Source organism: Dermacentor silvarum, chromosome 2, assembly GCF_013339745.2.
Source record: "Dermacentor silvarum isolate Dsil-2018 chromosome 2, BIME_Dsil_1.4, whole genome shotgun sequence".
In the NCBI taxonomy this organism is placed as follows: domain Eukaryota; kingdom Metazoa; phylum Arthropoda; class Arachnida; order Ixodida; family Ixodidae; genus Dermacentor; species Dermacentor silvarum.
The window spans coordinates 166285189-166307140 of record NC_051155.1 but is presented as its reverse complement, the minus strand read 5'-3'; the positions used below and the strand labels follow the sequence as shown (position 1 = coordinate 166307140).

Here is a 21952-nt window from a genome sequence, read left to right as displayed (position 1 = left end):
CCATCCCACGTAAATGTCTAAACAACGAGGTGATCGAAGGTGTGCGTGCTAGTGTTCCTCTTTCTTTTGTCAACAAAAAGGTTTAATTCACACTCACAATTACACATACAGTCGAATCCCCCTAAAATGAATGCCGCTACAACGAAATTTCCACCACAACGAAGATTTTCCGATTCCTCGTCAGCTGCCCATAGAAAGTAATACCAAAAAAGTCCCTTCATAACGAAGGCGTTTTATTCGGTATTTCCGCTTCAACGAACTTTTTGAGAACGAAACTGGGAATGAATTGAATTTGGGACTGCTGAGTAGTCAAATTAGAAGGCCCACCCAAAACTGTGACGATCGTATGTCCGCTTGAACGAGGTTTTCAGGAACGAAATCAAACTCAAAGTACCGATTTAAGCCACTACAATCCATAGCCACGCGTGGTCATCACACGCCTGTGCGAGACTGCAGGGGATCACCGCAATTGCTGCCGTTTTTTGTGGTCTGTGTCCGGTCGAAATGGCTATGCCAACGAAGAAGCGTAAATTTCTCTCTCGAGGAGAAGGCACATATGATCGCCGAGGCAGAAAGCGGAAGGAAAAATTTTGCAGTTCCGCCCGAAAGGCGAAGCATTGATTGCGAGAGCAGATTAGTAGACAGCTATACGAACTAAGGATAGTAGTTTTATTGGCTGTATAAACTTGTAAACATTCGCTAACTAAATTACCAAGCACGGTGTCACGCGCGCACAAGTAGACATGAACACATCTTGCTCGGTGACCACGGAAACTCGGTGTCAACACGCTGGAGTGAGAAGGCACGGCAATAGCAGCGAGCGAATTGACCTCCGTGCCGTCTCTCGCTTCACCGTGAACTAAATGTCAAAAGCACAGTGCACACAACTCTATCGGCACTAGTTGCCCTTTGCCCACATCGAAGATCGCTTTGAAGATAAGGCCCGCGTGAGCATTCACTTTGCGCACGTCGCATATTGCTTTCAAGATAGCGCCCGAGCGGCCGCGCCGCAGACGCTGTTGTAAACAAGATGCTAATATCTCGTTGTTTGGGGAAAATGACAATCCGCTAGACACACCGACTCCAGCGACTGCTTTGAAAGTAATGGATCCTTTTCCCCTCATCTCAAACCACTTCATTGCGACAGTGCATGTGCCGCAAATTGAGTGTTTCGCGATCAGCCGAGCACGCACGTTGGGTTAGGCGTCGGCTGCAATGTACAAAAATGCTGTAACAGCGGCGTGAAATGCATTCTCTCGTGAAGTTGACACTTCATCGACTGCCTTCGGTACGTCTCAACCTTTGCCCCCACACCATTGCGAAGATTTCCCGGACGACGGTTTCGGTTTCGTTCGTGGCTTTTCCGTTTGGCGTACCTATATACGTACCAATTTTACGTCAACGAAGTTCTTCCACAACGAAATTTTTCACGTGTCCCGTGAATTTCGTTGTAGCAAGACTCGACTGTACCACCATCATTTTGCTGTAATTACATTCACCCGCTATCCTTGCCCAGCGAAAAAATTTACAAGGATGAAGTAATTCCTAAAGGCCACAAAAAGGACTGCATCTTTAGTCTCACAGTCATTGCTGACCAGAACATGTGTTTTCTCACTTAGTTTGTTTTATTTCCTTCAGGCAAGATTACCTTTGAATTCATATGCACAAGTCACAATGACTAACTTATTTGCAACCTGATGCACATTTTGTAGAGTACTCCTTTTAGTCAAAGGTAGCAGACACAAACCATAGTAAATGGGGAAAAAAAAATTCTATTTACAATGCTTCTTGTCTTTATCCTTGCTTCCCCACTCGCTACTATTGTGGGTTGAAACTTGTGGGAATCCTTGGGTCCCATGACCGCCGCACATGCAGCAAACGTCGTGTCAGGCGCATGCGTGCCAGGCAGAGTGGGGAGAGGGGAAACTTTCCTTTCGCAGGCAGCGCACGGGAATCACAAGCGCTATCAGCGCCACCGGGTGTGTCACGTGAGATCCCTCTGACATCACCTGAGTCTCTTTGGTCACCAGCAAGTGGCGATTGCAGAAGGCTCCGCCGCCGCTCTTGTATTCCCGCACGAGGTTAGTCAACCGCGGTCTTGCCGTGGCAATCACCCCGGCCGCCCGTATTCCCAGCTGGTACGTTGGAAGCCCTTCTTTACCTAGCATATTATTCTCTTCGAGGGAACCCTCAGTTATAACAACTGCCTTATTTACTCGAATCTAGGCCGACTCCGATTCTAAGCCGGACCCTCCAAAAGTTCGAAGCCAGAAAAAAAAAACTTACTTCGAATGTAGGCCAAACAAAAAAGCGAGGACAGCATTCGCAAAATGAAAGAGCATTTATTAAATATGAATATGCCGAGCTCATTCTACGTCATCATCGCTGCTAGCCTCGTCGCTATCTTCCATCTTCAAACAGTGCACTATTTTCAGTACCATCAAGCGCATTAGAGATGCTGCACTTTTTTTTTAGGAGCGCACAATCAATGTTTGCCATCTTTGTTCCGGCGCACTCAAAAAGAATCTCCTGTGGCCCCCTCCAACGCAGACGTTTTTCTTATCGATGCCGAAGTCCCGCCCAGCTTGAAAGTTTGACGATGCCTCTACGGCTCGCACAACTATCGTATTTACTCAATTCTAACGCGCCCTCAATTGTAACGTGCACCCGTTTTCCGTGACGACAAAAAAGTCCTTTACAGTACCGCGCACCTCATGCTTTCAAACAGAGATACAACTTTCTCTCATTTGGAAAAACAGATTTCCTCCCGATGCACTGAAGTTGCGTTGAATAAAAAACAGAGCAGTTTCATCGAATGCGATAGCAAATTACCATATTTATTCGAATCTAGGCCGATAGTTTTTTTTGTCAAATAATCATATACGAAACTCTAGGGTCCGCTTAGATTTGAGGACATTAAAAAACGCGCTAGTTTTTAACTTAAACTAATAAATATGGTACATAGTTAGCGTCATCTAGAAAAGTCAGTATCACAGCTGCTACTAGCCGTGCCAGTAGCCAACTGAAGTACACGAGGGACGTCGCCATTTTGACCTGTGTCGTATCGGTATGGTGTAGTATCGGCGCGCAGTGTGTCATTATCGTAATGGCACGAAACAGGTGATGTCACTATAGTGCCGCTTTCTAACAAATACCGTATTTACTCGAATCTAGCATGCACTTTCAACACGACCCTAAATCTGCGTTACCATATAGCAGTCGGCATTTCAAAATGGCCGCCTCGCATGCGCGTTGAGCCTAGCTACTTTCTAGCCTAGCGATAACACCACGCCGCGCGCCGATGCTACACCATACCTACACGACATAGGTCAAAATGGCAACGTGCTTCGTGTACTTCAGTTGGCTACTGGCACGGCTAGTAGCGGCTGCAATACTAACTTTTCTAGATGGTGCTAACTATGCACCATATTTATCAGTTTCAGCTAAAAACTGGCGCGTTTTTTAAAATCCTCGAATTTAAGCCGACCCTAGAGTTTCGTATATGATTATTTAACAAAAACTATCGGCCTAGATTCGAGTAAATACGACATAGCTAGCTGACCTGCTCGAAGTGTTAGTTGCAGTCGTAATAAATGCTGTGCAAGTAAGTGTACACGTGGTTGTCTTCTATTGTTTCCTCGAGCTTGTACCGGACCGCAGTTGATGAGCAGGCATGCGCCAACCGCGGGGCTCGGTGTGCCGAGGCAGAGCGCCGTTGGCCTGCCCCCATATCCCGAGAAACTGGAGAATTACATAGATGTACTCCAAACAAGCCCATACATTGCAAGCTAGACAGGCTTGATTTCAGTAATGTCAAGGAAGCTCTCATGGCTTCGAGGTAGTGCACTTAGTTTGTACTTTAGGGGATCTTGATTTGAATGCTAACCTCACAATTGTTTCTGGCATTTTCTTTTACATAGATTTATGCAACACCAGCCATATATATTACCTAAAACCAGGAGGAAAAGCCCATAACAGTTCTTGCAGCAAAAGATAAAACAGCAAGTACATGTGCTCACCACAGAGGCCACCCTCATCAGAGCCATCCTTGCAATCTGGGACCTTGTCACAAAGGCGAGTGACCTCTATGCAGCGAGTATTGTTGTCACAGGTGTGACTGGGCTTGGGGCACTTGAGGTGTGACACAGATGCTGCAAAAGAAGTGTATTTGAATGAGACATAAGGACCAGCTTCTTACTTCAGCGTGCGCTTCAAATGGCCAAACCAGCAAGAAACCATCCCGCAGTGTGTAGATGTTGTTCGTTGGTTATTGCTTTTGTTTTTGCAAAACAGTAAGCTTCTTGCTATTTACATTTTTCATAGTGGTTCATATTTTTAGATGGCAAGTAGTAAGTAACAGACAAACCAAACACAATTTTGGCCTTGTCATTTTGGTAGAACTCCCAATTTGTGCAATGAACATTACAAAAACATAATGCAAATAGGTTCTACAGCTAAGCTACAAAAAATGCCTGATAAACTACTATGCTCAACACAGTTCCAGTCCTTTGTTACAATGTGACTACCAAGAAACAGTAAAAATTAAACAACTCAGAATAACAATATATATTGGCATTGTGACAAAGTGGCCACATATACACAAGGATGTGAAAATGTAAAAGCAATGCTTTCCCAGTGCTAATAAGTGTCTAGGTTATGGGGATGCTTGACAGTCTCAATTCCCCTGTTTGTCTTCTCTGCATGGCTCTTGTATCTGGTGTTCTGCTTCCCCCCATGACATGCCAAGGTGGGGAGTAGGGATTGGTAGTTTCCTACTGCAACAAGAGATGGTGTGAGTTTTGCAACTTGAGCACCACCTGGCAGTGGGATAATTAGAGAGCAATAGGAACGTGCTTCCTTCTCTTCATCTGTGAGACAGTGTCTACCACACACTCATTGGGGTGCTCTGCTGAACTGTCCTGAGTAAAGGCTTCTTGTATGTCTTTGTAGAGGTGCCGTCATGGTTGAATGCATTCACATCGCATACGCCTTCGTTCATGGAACTTCACCTTCGAAAAACTTGGGTGGCAGGGTCCAGCTTGAACAAGCATGGCGACACGAACCTCGATTCTTCAGCACATTACGTTTCTTGCATTTTCGCTAGCTGGCTTGTTGTATAGAAGATGCAATAAATGCCCATTCCGTATGCACTATTGTGTTATCATTTCTTAAGTTACAAAGAGCACAGGAGTCCAACAAGCTTTAAAAAAATGTTACAGAAAACATCAAAACACATGCTGCTAGTATGGGAGATCTCATAGTACTAAATGCATAGCCACGATTTCCGTCCTTCAGCCCAAACTCTACCACACTGAAAGCTCTTCACTTTATTGCAAAATCTGTGTGTTCCACATCCATTCTGAAGTGAAAATTCACAGTCAATAGCATATAGGAACTCCATTAATACAAAACACTTCACTGACTACAGCCGACATGGCAAGGCACAGAAATTGCACTCACTGCAGTTCTTTTCATCAGAGTTGTCCATGCAGTCATGGTCGCTGTCACAAACAAACTGAGCTGGAACGCACTCCTGCCGGTTCTCACAAAGGAATTCATTCGAGGAACAGTTTACATTGCCTGCAAGGAGAAAGCAAGGAGATTATGATCCTATTGCCAAAATGTAAGAATTGTTTTCACTCACTCACGAGTGTGCGAATACCATTTTTTAAAATTATGAATTGAATATACACACCTAGCTTCAGACATAAAATAGAATATTGGATAATAAAGTGAAAATGCACTCGTTTACAACTTTCTACACTGTTAGGTTCACTTGCCTTAATTCAGACTTCGTCACACCTTGAAGGAAGAAAATGCATCAAGTCTAGTCACTCATTTCCGCAGTTCCACATAACCCAATGCTGCATCCTTAGCTACATACACAATGCATGCATCTCTCAGCTGATTGTTATACAAAACAGCCCTGTCAATACCTTTTTCAAGAAATCATGGGGGGAAAACGTAAGCATGAGGAAGGACACAAATCACAACAGCGTCAGAAACAGTTCTGAATGGGTGCCAGTACAGTTACTAGACGTCTCGCACTCGTACTGTGACCAGGAACAGCATGTGCAGGCCCCAAAATAAATTTAGCCCTGCACTTGCCGGATTTGACCCAGTGTGTGTGGTTACCGGTAACTTTTAACCCGTTGAAGGTAAATTTTTTTCGCCAAATGTGACCCCCTAGGGTTAAGTATTTTTATTCCACATTTAAAATATTCACACTGACCTTTTTTGAAAAACATTTACCGCAATTTTTTTACAGTGACCCGGAAGTTAAAAAAAATATTTTCCGCAGGTAAACGTGCACTGTTTAAACAGGAATACGCTTCAAGACGCGGTCTGGCGAAGTGTTGACATGTCTAGGTGAAGCGAGGCACATGTGGCTGTTTGCGACGCAAAGTGACGTCATGGCTAGACGGAGCAGGTGCGCGGTCGTAGCAGTTCAGCGTGGCGGTGGTTGTGGTTGTTAGGCAACGCACGGTGACGTCATCGCCAGGCACAGTTTCTGGTCTACGCTACACAGGCCAACCTCCGGCTTAAACAGCTCCGCTGTTAAAAGTAGATACACTGAAATATATATATTCTGATTCGGCACTTGGGTTGTAGTTCGCATAGGAGGAATCGTCGCTTGACTCACTTCGTCGCATCGTCACTTCATCACATCGTCGCTCGACTCACTTGCAGCAGAGCAACCGCGCTAGCGCACATGCCCACAACATAATCGAACCATGTATTTGAGTGCAAGCAAGAAAACTCTATGGTTGTGCGCCACGAAACGAGTAAGAAACTTACACTAATCCTTTGTTCCAACACCAACGAGGGGCAATCAGTTTTCGCGAGCCAAGTCTCGAGAAAAGAAACACAGGCATGGCAGAATTGTTTGTATATTCCACAGCCAGCTGTGAACAGATGCAATCGCACTCCTGTGAGCAACAGATGAACAAGGATCTGCCAGTGACCTTTTGAGACATTACATACCAGATAGAAATCACTTTCTACAAGCGCAACGAACAGAAACAGCCCCCGAGACAAAACCAATACTAACCCCCGCGTGCCCTCGCACGCAAGGATGCACAAGCAGTGACTGAAACGCCAGCATAAATAAACCGTGTAACGAAAACCAAGAGACTACGGAGCAAAAAAAGAAATTCCTTGTATCCACACAGGGTGGCAGCACTTGCTGGGCAACAAGGAGTTGAAAAATTGACCCGTTTTTCAAACATACAGACGGCGCCATAAAAATACGCCATCGACCATTTGGGACTTGTTCGCGGCACTCTGTATTTATGGCAGTCATCTTCAAAGGGTTAATTGACGCACATGTTTGCGGGTGCTTTGCCAACTGCTCTGTGCAGTGCCTTGTTTGTGTACAACTTCGGTCACTTGTTACAATGTATTGGTTGCTTGTTGCAACGTATTGGTGGCTAGTTGCAATGTGCGAGAGCAAATTTCCTTCTGTACAGCTAAACTTATGTGACTACCATGTTCAAACGCAATTTACGATGTGGGAACATTACAGAATGAAGACATATCAAATGGGAACATAATACATAGGAGTCAATGGGATTTAGTTCGGGACTGTAAAAATGCTATGTAGCAGCTTGGAAAATGCAACAGCGAGGAACGTATCGATGGGGTTCCACTGTACCAGTTCCCTCATGCACCTACCTATCAACTCATATGATGGCCTTATGTCTCCATTCCCAGCATGCCCTCACACTATTAACAGTGAAGCATTGAGAAATTATTTTTTATAAGGACTGAAATAGTCGAGTAAGTCATTACAGTAAACGCTCATTGCAATAAATGTCACTCACCGCATCCTTTCTCATCACTCTCGTCAAGGCAGTCAAGTTTGCCATCACAATGCCAGCTTTTGGGCACACACTGGCCATCCCCACAGCCAAACTGATCTTTGTGGCAAGGCGGAACATTGGTGCTGTTGCGACTTCCCGCTGTCAGAAATAAAAAAAAGAAGGTGCAGCTCTGCATGACTCTCTTCTTTGCTAATAGAAAGCCCCCCAAAAATATATGATAAATGAAGTAAACCAATAGGTTCTGAATCTATGTTCTCTACTGACAATATTTATTAGGTTGCCGCAAGCCAGAGAAGACAAATCTGCAAATCCATGATCTCAAAATGGTACAATAAACGATGATAGCCAATTTGAAAAACTTTATAACAATACAATGCCTTGTCTGTGCACACTGTTTACATCTCATTAAATGCAAAATTCATGCATAACTAGTATCATTAAAGGATAAGATAACCTTCACATACAGCTTCAGTTTAGTTTATATGTCACGGTCTAATACACAGCAGGAACGCCATCTGCATATATCATGTCCAGACTAACATTTTGCTTATCCATATGCTGCCATTAACAAGTTTATTAAATGTTAGTTAATTCAAAGCAAAAATAAAGAATATGATGATAAACCACAGCACTAATGTGCAGAACCCCGCAACATGTGCACATGAGCAATAAAGAAAGCAGCGTACTGCAGTTAGCTTCGTCCGAACCATCTTGACAATCCCAGACACCATTGCAGACAAGGGCATCCCAGATGCAGTGACCAGTACCACACCGGTGGCCACGATCACAGGACACAGCCGCACAGTCCTTCTCGTCTGACCCATCCCGACAGTCGTCATCCACATCACACACGTAGTCGAGGGGAATACAGCGCTGGTTGCTGCACCGGAACTCGGTCACATCACACTCTGGATACACTGCATGTCAAAGGGCATAGGTGCTCAATTTCACGCAAGGCAGTCACAGTTATGAATGAAGCAAGTCATTGACCATAGTCAAAACAGAATAGCAAATCAAGATCTATACGGATCCTTTGTTATCTGTCAACAAGAGATACATACGGATCTCTTCGGAATGTCATTTTCCTTTAAATATGGCCAGTGACCTGCTTCATTCCTAACTAAATTTTACCAGACCAGATTGTATATCACTGACCTCTCAACTACAATAAAGTCACACTTAGAAAAGATATATTTAAAACAGTGTAAACATGCTTCTGTTAGCATTGCATATGATAAACATAGGCTCTCTTCGGAATGCTGTAAATTGACTCACAACAAAACTTTGGTACAAACTCATGCTAATGCATGTAAAAATCATAGCAACTTGTCACACCCCGCGCAGCAAAAACAATACTCAAAAAGGCATCTGTGCATGCGCACTACATATTAGAACACAGGATACACAATCAAGGTATAACGACTAAAACATACAATGCTAACACACATGCAACAACCCTGTATTTAGCTCATACACATATTATAAACCTTACTAATATAAATGAGCCATGAAACAGCATTAGCTGTAGGCTCTGAAAAACATCCAGTCTTCGAAAAAAATTTTGAGCCCCATGCACAAATCGGGGGAGAAGTCAATGAGCCCCGATTGGGAACTCATACGGCACCTTTCACTTCCTTAAGCTCAAAAGCAAAAAGAGAACTGTGCCCAGCAAACTCAAGGCGTGTGACCGCTAAAAGCTCCACAGGGACCAAGCACAGAGAGCAAAGCAACAGCTCTTTAGTAGCCAACTATGTGGCTTCGAGACTTTTTTAACTGCACTAGGCAAATTAATAGCTCAGAGAATGCCTGATTTAACTAAAGAAATTATCATTAACCCCTTTAACCCACCAATTAATTAAAGAAAGACGTACCAAATTTCCAAAATTTTTTATGGAGTCATACATTTTCTATGTTATTCTGATTCTGAATATATATTAATTGATTAGTGTCTGGTTATATTTAACACAAGAACATGGGGAAAAAATGAAAAGTTGCTCCTTGAGGGCAGCTTTCCATCCATGCCGACCACCGTAACTCGTCTTTGGCAGTGGGAGCAGCAAAACATTGGGCTGAACATGTGTGACTAGTCACTGGCGATATTGGTACAACCTCCCATAACAATTACAGCTTGGTATTGAGTTTTAAAGGGTTAAAAGCCCAAATTTCATTTGCTGACATCTGGTAAGCAGCTTTTCTGCAAAAAACAGTCCTTGTGTTAGGTGCACAGGCTAGGTGCGAATCTAACAGCCCTTTCAGGCCTTGAATACAGTCCATGGCCGTTAACAACAAATCTGCATACTAGCTGGCTAGAGGAATTTACCTCAGGCCGACCTCTCTGCATTTCCCATCATTAAACTTCTCTCTCTCTCTCTGCATACTACATACATACTTTCGGATATAGCAGACGATTGTTCTCACTGAAGTTTGGCCTGCCTATATTACTTAACAAATTCTATTTTTTACAGACCCGGCTATGACAGACTATCGGCTACAGTTAAACCTGGATATAACGAAATTGGACCAATTCCCGAAAAACTTCGTTATAAAGAGGATTTCGTTATATGCAGGTTCGGCACGAAAATTCGAAAAATAAACGTTTACCGTATTTACTCGATTCTAACGCGCCCTCAATTGTAACGCGCACCCGTTTTCCGTTTCCGTCGAAGCACTCATCCTTGGAATGTCACACCAGGTACCGGATGCGTGGACGCGTGTCGTTTCGCACAAGCGCGAGGCATCGGAAACGAAGAGCGAGCGTCACGATGGCGTCGTATAGTGTTACAGTAGAACCTCGCTGTTACGTTCCCGGGGGCTGCGTTTTCCCGGCTGTGACGTCGTTTTCGACCGGTCCCGGCACAGCTCCCATAGAACTGAATGCATTGGTAACCCCGCTGTTGCGTCGCAACTGTGGGACCGTTCTCGCATCATACGTTGCGAACTGCCACCCCGCGCCGGCCCGAGCGGCCATTTTGACTTTTCATGTCGCTTGGCTTGGTGGCTTGACGATGGCATGCCGCCCAAAGTGCCAAGGGCGACAACTATGACGTATTTTCAGTTTCCGCCAGCAAAAGTATGGCCCTTGAGATCCGTATTTGCTATATAAAGATGGTGTCCATGACGCGTTGTGGCCCTAAAATTGGTTTTGGCTCATAGATATTTCGTATATAAGGGTACGGCCACGCTAGCGGCAAAAAACGCGCGCATCATGCAGCGAGCGGCAAGTTACCGCGCGTCAACGCCTTGCCGCGAGGCCACCGTGGCACGCGCGTCTCTCCGCGCGGCAGCGCGATAAGATCTCCCGCGCTCTCCGAACGGGCGAGCAACACCGCGAGCGCTCGTTGTTTCATGCGAGAGACGACGATTGTCGATTGAAACCCGGCGCGGCGGCGTTCCAGTTGTGATGGCTGCGTGACGTCACCCTCGTCGCTCTTGATTGGTTCTTCATCTCGCGGCACGCGGCATTTGCCGCAGAACCCATTTCGCGCGGCACGCAGACCCCCGATTCCTGCTGCTTTTGCCGCGCGCGGCATGGCGCGTTGTCGCGCGTTTCTGACACGCGTTTTTGCTGCGTGTTTTTGCCGCTAGCGTGGCGGTACCCTAAAGTCCAAGGGCGATAACGCAGTCGCCGCGCGCCTTCTTCCGTTGCGCTCGAGGCATCGGCGAGGGAGCGAGAGGGGAGGGATAGCGGGGCGGCGCGCGGTCGTGCAGGCCGTATCTTGAAAGCAATCTGCGTTGGGGCAGAGTCTAGCAGTGTAGGTAAAGTGTTCTAGAAGGGGGTAGTGGGCTCACTCTCCTGGAGAGGGCGTACGATGCCGCGTCACCAGAAATGTCAACGAGCTTCTGTTTCCCCGAGAGCCCGCGCGGCGGCGCTGCCGTCAGTTTCAATGGAAGCCCTCGCCGTGCCGCTGCCGTTTCGTCGTCACTGCAGGCTTTCGGCTGAGCGTTGTTTCATGGATACGTTTCACTTCTCAGGTTGTAAATAATTTCGCAGATTTGTCGTAAGTGCCTCGTGGTCATCGGTACTTCGCTTGAAATGACATTACGCCGTCGGAACCACTGCTATGCGCCCGGATGCCAGACGGGCTATGTTCATGTGAAAGGTGCCCCAAAACCATCACTGTTCGGCGTGCCCAAGGATGAAACACTCAGAAGACTGTGGGAAAAGAATTTACACCGTGCGGACAAGCCGCTTGAAGACACAAGCGCGGTGTGCGAATTGCATTTCGAGCCTCCGTACATAATTCACGATTATGTACACACCATTGACGGCAAAGAAGTGCAAATCCCACGCGGAAAGCCTATGCTCAGCAATGACGCAGTTCCTACCATCCTGCCAAATTTGCCAACGTATCTGACAAAGAAGGCAGTGAAAGTAAGGCCGCCTCGAAAAAGGAAGTCTGAGAGTCATGCGTCGCCAGTGAAGCGCAGACCGTGCCCTAGTGGTAACGCGACGGTGCTGCACACAAGCGCTGTAAGAAATACTCCGGAGCTAGGCGTTGCAGTATCGAGACAAGAAGACGCACAGCTGGGCGCCGATGTAGAAGTTCCTGCACCGGAATATCGGGAGTATGACCGCAAATCTACATCGCTATTTAGCTGCCTTGAGGTACCATCGCTGCACTGGACCAAGCACAGCTTTCCAGGTCACAAAGGTATTGTGTACTGCACGTCCGTGTTGACATCGACAAATGAAGTGCGCTCAGAAAAAGTGGTCATATTTTTCGAGTCACCCATTGCGAGCTACTGCAAAGTGTTTGCCAGAGGTATCCTGTTGAAAGAAGGCACCGTGAAAACAAAGGCGGACGCTGAAGAAGTGCTGAAAACAACTGATTATATGTGCATTTGTGTTGGGGCAATGTCCCATAAAGATTATGAAGAACGATTTTTAACGAAGAAGCTAAAAGACCACGTGGTTACACACAACGAAATGTATTTCAGCATCAAATGTCTTGGCCTGGTTGACAAAAAAGGTATTTATAATGTGCATTTTTGCTAGCCTGACAGCTACAATTACTGTCGCTAAAAAAGATGTCTTACCAGCTGTAGAAACCTAATTCACTGCACTTTTCTTTCAGGTACACAGTGTGTGTCTTGCCGCTATTTGAAACGAGCACTGCAGGTCCGACGAGCCCGAGTGAAGCGAACAGTCACAAGAAGCTGCCGACATGTAGCGCTGAGGTTGCGAGCTGTGGCCAGAAGGAACACGAGGTTGTTTGCTCGCTTGGGAGATGCAAAAGAGGAGCTTGCCAAGATGCGAAGCAGAAATGCTGCCATAAAAGCAGAATTTTTGGAAGCGCAGATCGCAAAGCTTCCACCCAGACAGCAGGAAGCTGTTCAACAGTGCTTTGCAGCTTCAAAAGTAAAACCCAATGGTTTGCGTTATACAAAAAGCTGGGTTTTAGACTGTCTAATAATGAAGATGAAGAGCCCTCGCCTGTACGAGCATCTTCGCCGCAATAACATCCTATGCCTTCCATGCAAATCAACCCTCAAGCGCTATGTACATACATACCGCACTGTGTTTGGCTTTAGTGAAAAAGTACTAAAGCAGTTGAAGGAAAAATCAGCTCAGCTTGATGTTTGGAAGAAACATGGTGGATTGGTCATCGATGAGCTGAAGCTTTCAGAGCATTTTTCACTGAAAAAGTGTGGTGTGATTGAAGGTTTTGTGGATTTAGGCCCGTTTACAACTTCCACGGACAAAGGTGTACCATGCGACCATGGTATGGTTATTCTTTTCGTACCATTTCAAGGTAAATGGAGCCAAGTTATTGGTTATTTTGCTACTCATGGAAACATGAAAGGCGATACACTCGCAAAGGTTGTCATTGAAGCAACCATATTAGCCGAAAAGAGTGGTCTCTTTGTGGATTTTATTACAACCGATGGTGCAAGTTGGAATAGAAGAATGTGGAAAATAATTGGTATTCAAGCGACGGCTGACTCTACTACTTGTAAAGTCCAACACCCCAGTGAGCGCGGATACGCAGCGCCGTGTTCGTACTAGAGTGGACGACCCTGTACATTGTCTAGTACACTCTATCTAGCATCAACTGCGTACTGCGCGGCGGCATGCGGTCGCGCAGTACGGGCAGAGTCTAGCAGTGTAGGTGCGTCGGCGGCTCGTAGCTTTCTGCGTGCTGTGTGTTCTCGGCGCTCAGTTTGCGTTGAAGCGATAGACAACAGCGCAAAGGTCACTTCGCTCGCTTCTCCAGCGGCGCTTCCACACGCCGCCAGCGTTTGACAGCGCGTGTCCGCGCTCATCGAGTCTGATGTGCCACAGCGTGTACCAGCGCGTCGGCAACGTCAGCTGGAAAAGGAGAGAGTGCCGGCTTGGCGTGCTAGGCCAGCTGCAGCAAGCGGCAGGATCAGATTTGAATGAAGGGAGGGGGAAAGGTCACGCCCGCGGCGGCAAGATCGCCGGGTCGAGGGATGCAGGGCCGCCTCGCACAAGTGCGCTCGCTTCGCATTCCATCGCGGCGGAGAAGGTGCTTCCGGTTGCTGCTCGCGCAAAAATGACAAAATTTGGGGCGAAATCTCTAGTTGGTTGGAGGGGAAAATTCGTTATATCGAGGGGGTCTCCCACTGCCACTTCGTTACGTAGAGGTCTCAAATACATGTGCTTCTATGGAGTAACGGAGGGGAATCGAAAAACTTCGTTATATCCAGGAATTCGTTATATGGAGGTTCGTTATAAGCAGGTTTAACTGTATAACGAACAAGCTTATGGCCAAATTTTTTCTAGATGCTGTAAATACAACGTACTTTGCTGCTGTGTTGTGTGCATGAGGCAGCGCACTGCATGCAACTATTTCTGGCCACTTGCGGAATGTACAAAAATGCACTTTTTCTTATGAACAGACACATAGCAACAAGCTTCTTGCAACGGTTCACAGCAGCATATTCAATCTGCAGACAGTGTTTTTTTCACCAAGCCTAAGGAAGGGGTGGTTCAGGACCGCTTTAATCTTGCCTGGTACTCCAGTATGGAGAAACTTATTTTTTGGCAACCAGTGTCCGGAAAACAGCAGACAGCAAGGTGCTTGATTAATGATACAAGACTGCAGAAAAGCTCTCCCATTTTTCGTCGGCCCTGACTGAAATCATGGGCTTCTTGTGTTCTGCTTTTTCACTGTGCAGCCTCAACAGATAAAAAGAGACTTGACATCTCAGTTAAATCATAGTTTGCATGCCAGACACCAGTTAGTAAAAGGTAAATGAATGCTCTTGGAAATTCCTAAGGTGCCATAGTACACAGCCATGCCATAATAAGTGAACTTCACATTAAGTTAGCTCCTTTGGAGAAACAATGTGGTTAGGCTTCTAAATGCAACACAATTTTGGAACTCATGTATAGCACCACACAACTGAAAAATTTAATTTTGAGGGCTGCAATCACGAGAAAAAGTAGCAACAATAAAAACATTTAGCAGAAACTCGCACACATTTTTCATAATGTCATAAAAAAATCTAATTCTTGTTTTTATTTGCAAATCTCTGCATTTAAACTGCAAGTTATCAGGGTTATAGTTGTTCAGTTTCAAACTAGTGAAATAATTAAACTGTCTGTTTGTAAGTGAAAAAGCAAAATGGGCACTATCGGAATGCTCAAACCCTGAATAATTACTAAAACATTTACTCAAGTTGTCTAAAAGAGCCAACGTTTCTCAACATGACACCTGACAAAGGTGTCTTACACTCCGACAGCTGAAGAGCTGGTGTAAGAAATGCAAAAGCAAAGAACTTACCACAGCCTTCATGCTCATCCGAAGTGTCCCCTTCACCACAGTCTAAGTCGGAGTCGCATGTCCAGCTGTGAGGTATGCATTTGCCAGTCACCTTGCAAGTATACTGTGCTGCACTGCACGTCGTGTCTGCAGAGTAGAACAAAGATGCCTTTAAGTCGGGGAAAATGATATTACAGAGAGAACAGAAAATTGTAGAAATAAGTCCCTCTTTTTCACTCTCAGATGAACTGAGATGCGACCATAAGCTGTATCTGTTAGAGCAACGCTAAAAGCAATGTTGGGTTATGCCAGAAATGTGCATAAACCCAAACATTTCAGAACTAAAATACAGATGCTTGTATATGCAGCACACTCCTTCATTTAGTATAGGAATGACACAAACAAGAAATTTCGAGAAATTTGCATAATTTCCCGCAGATACACATCTCAGACAGTGAATAGCTGAACTTCTGGCACACAAGAAAAAATTCAAACATTAGTGCTTGTGTTTGTCTCACAGCTTCTGTGCCCAGTTTTTATTTCCTTGTGCACTAGATGTTCAGTAATAGAATACACATAGCCCAATCTTGTAGACTGTTAAGTGGACGGTATGGTGAGATGCACATGCCTAAGGCATGTGTCATAAGTGCATATGATGTACATTACGATAGCACACTACTGATAACTTTATCAGCAAGGTAGATTCTAAGGAGATGAATTCCAAAACAGCACAGGTGGAGAAATGTGTCCCATCACTGTTGCGTCACAACATTCACTATGATCCACTGAACTAAATTTCTGGGTTTCCTGCTATATGCTTAACTGCAATGCTGCAGAATGACAATGAAAGAAAAGAAAGTAATGCAGAAATCAGCACCATTTAAAGCTGGTAAGGCCATGATAGGCAAGGTTCTGCTATTACAGTAAAACCTCGTCAATTCGACCCTCGTTAATTAGGAAAATCGGATAATTCGGACACGTCCTTTGGTCTAATCAGGTGTATGCATTATTTAATGCAATTAAACTCTCGTTAATTGGGATGTATTTGATCGCACATTGGTTAATTCAGGACAACTCTCTGAGCTCGGCAAACGCAGAGCGCCGCACATGTGCGACGCAAAAGAGCAAAAGCAGCTGCGTCCACCGAAACGAAGCTGCGGAGTTTGTATCGCCGTAGCCATCAGTAGAAATCGTACGTGAATGACAGCAAAGCTAGAACGCTTCGTGACTATTTGTGCCTTTAAGGAGGGAGGAATGGATGAAAAATAACTTTTTTGTTTCTTGGTAGAAAGGGCTGAAATTTGGCACACACACTGTACATTGCAATCTAAAGGAGGCAAATCTAAAATTTCATTAAGATATATTCATTAGTTGTTGTTTTATAAGAATTTACAAAAATTTATAAGTTCCTTGCTCATGGAAAGCCTGGCACAGTAACAAAACATGGTACGGAACTGGGAATACTTTATATGCTTGCCCAAATGTCTAATCTGCATCAAGAATCAAGACAGTGTTAGATTTCTTTTTAGTGCTCTGATAATTTTTTGCTCAACATGACATGCATGTGACTGTGTTTTACTGCATAGAGCCATGTAGTTATTGTGAAATACTAAAATAATGGAAAGATAAAGGAACATTTCAAGACTGTCTTGATGTGCAGCACAGTTTATAGATCAGAGCAAAACAAACTGGATCAAAATCGGTCCAGCCATTGTTGTGCCATGCTTTCCATGAGCGACGTGACCGACAAAAAAAAAAAAAAAAACACAATTGAGAAAATGGGCTGCAAAGTTTTGCAAGCAGTGCAGATTTATTAGAACGCATCAGGGCTGTACTATTCATCATCATTGCTGTCAGACATCTTCTTGCACCTTTGCCTCTTCGTTTGGTGGGCTTTGAAAATTTCATAGCCTGGCTGGTCTATCAAATTGAACTTCCGTTCGGTTGCAGGACACCACGCGAAGGGAGTCGCGAACGCTGCATGCTCGCGCTTCTGCCATCACCGCTGACACAAAACGCAGCTCGAGGCGCGTCTGAATGGTGCGACGCTTCAGGCGACTATTTGTTCGGTGAATCTTTGGTTATCACACTGTAGCTCGTCAACGGCTGGGGCTCGCTCGGAGGCGGCGTGCTCGTGTCGCACGATGCATCAGAAACTGAGTACACCGTCTTTGCCGGCGATGGTGACCTTCGACCCGCATCTATACGATATCGGCTGATTCGCGCGGATGTCTGCCGAGGCGTGGAAGCCTTCGTTGACGCGTCTTCCATCAACTGCGTTATCGGTACCGATGGCACAGGGCTGATTGTCGGTTTCGCTGCTGGAGTCACACGGTGCAAGATAGCGCGGCACGTTCAGACGGGTGCTCCTCCGCTTCTCCCGCTAATCGCTGTATTTTTCTCACCGTAGGAGGCTTGCGCTTCTGTATTCCAAAGCCGTGCTTCATCCAAAATTTCTTCTCCAACGAGCGACGATCTATCACTAACATGAGAGCTCTCAGTATTTCGAATTCTGCGGGTCAAGTGAAGATGCCGGCATGGTTTGCGAAGCAGACAACTGCGGTTGCCATCTTGCCACCTGCCACAGCAGCAACCAATGGGGAGACGCCTTTCAGCACGGCAGCCAATCGGAGGCCCGCTTTCATCAGAGGGCCTGTGTGACTACCTCCCGCAGACCCGCGCTTCTTTTGTGTTTACGCGTTTGTTACAAGATGGCGACAACTGACAAATTGAGAAGTGGAACGGTGACACTTTCAGCTTTCGAACGATACCAAGATGGCGGCACTCGGTGGCGGGAAATATGCGCACTGAGAAATTAATTTTTTTCGGGCACTTTTAGTGCGTTTTCAGCCAAACTATTTGATACCCCCAGCGTAGATTATGTATTGCACATACCGAAACACGTGGTTTCCAAAAATAGACTTTTCTTGGGATTTTCGCGATCTGATCCCCGCATTCCCCCTTAAAGCCTTTATTCTTGCGTTTGCTTCCACACATAGCATAGAGTTGGTCGCGTGCCTTCATCAGCGCGTAGTCGCCATCCATGATCACGTCGATAGCGTACGCAGTTCTGTCTACAGCGGTTGCAGGCAAACTGTAGTTTCATTTTGACTCAGTGCATGCGTCGGCCGCGCGCCTTCATAACTGCGTATTTGCCATCCATGATCGCATCGATAGCGACCGCAGTTTCGTCCACAGTTGCAGCAAGGGTAGTTTCGTTTTGACTCATTGCGTCAAAACGGCAAGGTCGCCGTCTATGATCGCGTCGACAGCAGCCGCGGTTTCGTCCGCAGCGGTTGTGGCAAACAGTAGTTTCGTTTTTACTCGGTGCAAAGTTGTCGAGTATGAAGAGCACCGTCTAAATCGCGATGGGCGGCGACCTGGCGACACTAGCGAAAAAATAATCGGGATGTGCGCGCGGTAGCGAAACACGTCTGAGATGAGGGCGCGTGCCGAGGCCGCGCTGTGAATGAAGTCGCAAAGCCTTCGCCGCTGCGATCGGTAATCAGTCGCGAGATGACCAGAATTGCAGCTTTCGCACTGCTTTTATGCAAAATAGAAACCGAATTTGCTGATTCATTCAGCAAATAAAAACATGTTGACGTAGTAAGCACTTGTTTATTGTTTTCGTGATACCCTCGATAATTCGACATTCAGTTAATTCGGACATTTTTCTCGGTACCGTGAAATCTGAATTAACGAGGTTTTACTGTACTGTGTTTTGGAAGCTGTCCCACCGAGATAGCAGGTCGAATTAAGTAATAATTAAGAAAACCACATGCACATAATGACAAGCAAATGTCGATTACTTCTGCACTTGGATGTTGGCTCTTCATCTGAGCCGTCCACGCAGTCACGCTCCCCATCACAGACCCAATGCAAGGAGATGCATCGGTTGGCGTCACACCGGAACTGGTCTTCCTGACAGGTCACTTTCTCTGCAGAGCAACAATACACGCTCAGGGAAACGTAGAAACGGCATTCGCACACAATAGTAGTCTTATGTGGTCAACTCAATACTTGCCCCTGTCTGTGATTTTCAAATGAAATAAAATATCTAGAACACAGGCAATGAGGGTCCAAAGTCCCGAAAGTGCACAATGTACTGTTGCCCATTAATATTTCTGTTTTTGTGTCCTGTACCAATCCTATCAGCATTCTGCATTTAAAGTATATTACTTGGGTCGTATCTACGTATCTATCTAAGGAACTGAGCTAGGGCAGAGGTTACTAATGTAAGCATTATAACAAAATGAGCGTGGATTCCATAAATCAGTCTATCGGTTGGCTGGACACATTATGTGCATATCTTTCTGCACACTACTTATAAGCATTAAAAAGATTGTAGTGCTCACATTAAAATAACCTAGCTTACAGAGAAAGAGGATGAGGCTGAACACACGCGCTACTAGACAGGTTAAAATGACAGATTGAAAAAGAAGTTTCCAACAATTAAAGGGGTCCTGCAATACCTTTTATAAAAGATGTGAAATGCTTTGGAATCATTAAAAAAAGTTATTTTGAACACACCTTGTACAAACTGTATTGTCGGAAATTTATTTCTGCCATTGCTATGCCCTCACAGTAACCACAGCAGCCCCTACTTTTCCAACTACGCTAAAAGTTGTGCCATCATGTTTACATGGAAAAATGTCTGTCATGCTCCACCCATCATTGCACTGAGATTTTACATTGGCATTACTTCAGGATCATGTGCTGTTCAACCATGGAGGTATCAGCGCAGTGCTATAACTTTTCGCCTCCAGAAGGTTCCACTGCCTTATCAAGGATAAGGTTTTTCCACTTTTGCTGCCGCTACAGGCACTAGTCGCTAAGTCATGACGCCAAAAAATATCCAGCCAATGAATGGCCATCAGGTTAAAAAAAAAAGGCACTGGAATATACACAAGACGTGGCAGGGATTTCAGGGAGTTGATGAAAAGAACAGGCAACCTTTTGAATTAAACTGTAGGCTTTCTTGATGCGAGTACAAAAACAGTACTAGGCACAAACATTTGTGACAGTATCGTATAATAGCAACCAAACAGGTTTGTTTCTTACATTAAAAAAGTGTGGCTGGGCCATATCATTTTTAAATTTAAAAAACTCAGCTCACCACAGATTCCAGATGGCGAGGAATCCTCGTCGGAATTGTCACCACAGTCATTGTCGCCATCACAGAGATAGCGCTTGTCGATGCACCGCTGGTTAGTTTTGCATTCAAACTCACCCTCACGGACAACGTGAAGGCTCAGTATAGTTCGCAGAGCCTTAAGAATAAACGAAAAGAACACAAAACAAGAACTATCATCTCAAGGAAACAATGGTAAAAAGCACATAGTCAACAGTGGTGTCCTGACTCGTTATTTATACATAAGCTCAAGATAAATAAGCTTCTAACTCCCTTTCAGATGTAACAATGCCAAAAGCTTGCTAATGCAGTGCTAAGCATTGTACCAGAAATTTATTAAAATGTTCTAGTACAGAATGCACAAAGATAAAAATGTTGGAGAGAAGCTGTTAACTGCCCCCTTCACTAGCTGCATCAACTCTCAGTAACACTACATTGTCTTGCATTACATGACAATCACTTGTGGGCTACAGACTTTTTTAGCCCACGTCCAATCTACACAACTTTCGAACATCTTTAAGTTGTACATGCAAGACTAAACACCTCTGTTTTTTACTTTAAACACACTAAGGAGCTAGTACTGTCAGTCAGCTGCACAGAATACAATTTTTACGTTTACCGGAATTTTTAAAATTCTAGTCCTTGAGCTGGATTATTCAGAGAGGCGGACATAACTTGCACAAGAAATCGAAACACATATTCGAATAATTACCAACATTTATAGAATTACAACATTTTTATTTAATTACTTTACGGCACATATTGCAATTTACGAATCGTAGCCGCTGAGTTTACAAGACGTACACACTTGGAATGAATTTCCAGAATGACACCGCTTTGGAGATATGCGCCATCACACGTGCTGTAATAATGCACTGCTGTTCCACTTTCTTTTTTTTTTTAACAAAACACTCTACCATGCATTGAAGCACAAAGGTAACTGGAACGCCCCATGCATTTCGTCCCACACTTTCGGAAATAATCTCATAACTGGTGTCATCCTGGAGATTAATTTCAAGTAGATATGTATTGTCTTGCAAACTAACAGGCTGCAATTTGTAAATTGAGATTTGTTCTGTAAAGTGTAATTAGGAAGTTCATTAGAGCATTTCTTAATTAGTTGAATTAATGTTTCGATTTATCATGTTAGTAATGTCCGCCTCTTCAAATAATTCAGCTCAAGGACAATAATTAAAATGATCACCCTGTATAACAGACTTTCTGCTAGGGAAAGTTGGCGTTCACTAGAAAGTAGAGCAAGTTATCATGAA

At 44.9% G+C, this 21952-nt stretch overlaps 1 protein-coding gene across 1 annotated transcript in view; it reads right to left on the bottom strand.

Moving 5' to 3' along the window:
• Positions 1 to 21952, bottom strand: part of LOC119442044 (prolow-density lipoprotein receptor-related protein 1-like) — a 219829-nt gene that overhangs the window by 148658 nt on the left and 49219 nt on the right. Inside the window, 7 exon segments of the mRNA XM_049662961.1 lie at positions 4020 to 4151; positions 5461 to 5580; positions 7824 to 7961; positions 8510 to 8740; positions 15572 to 15697; positions 19360 to 19488; positions 20667 to 20854. Of these exon segments, the coding sequence (XP_049518918.1) occupies positions 4020 to 4151; positions 5461 to 5580; positions 7824 to 7961; positions 8510 to 8740; positions 15572 to 15697; positions 19360 to 19488; positions 20667 to 20854 (1064 nt within the window).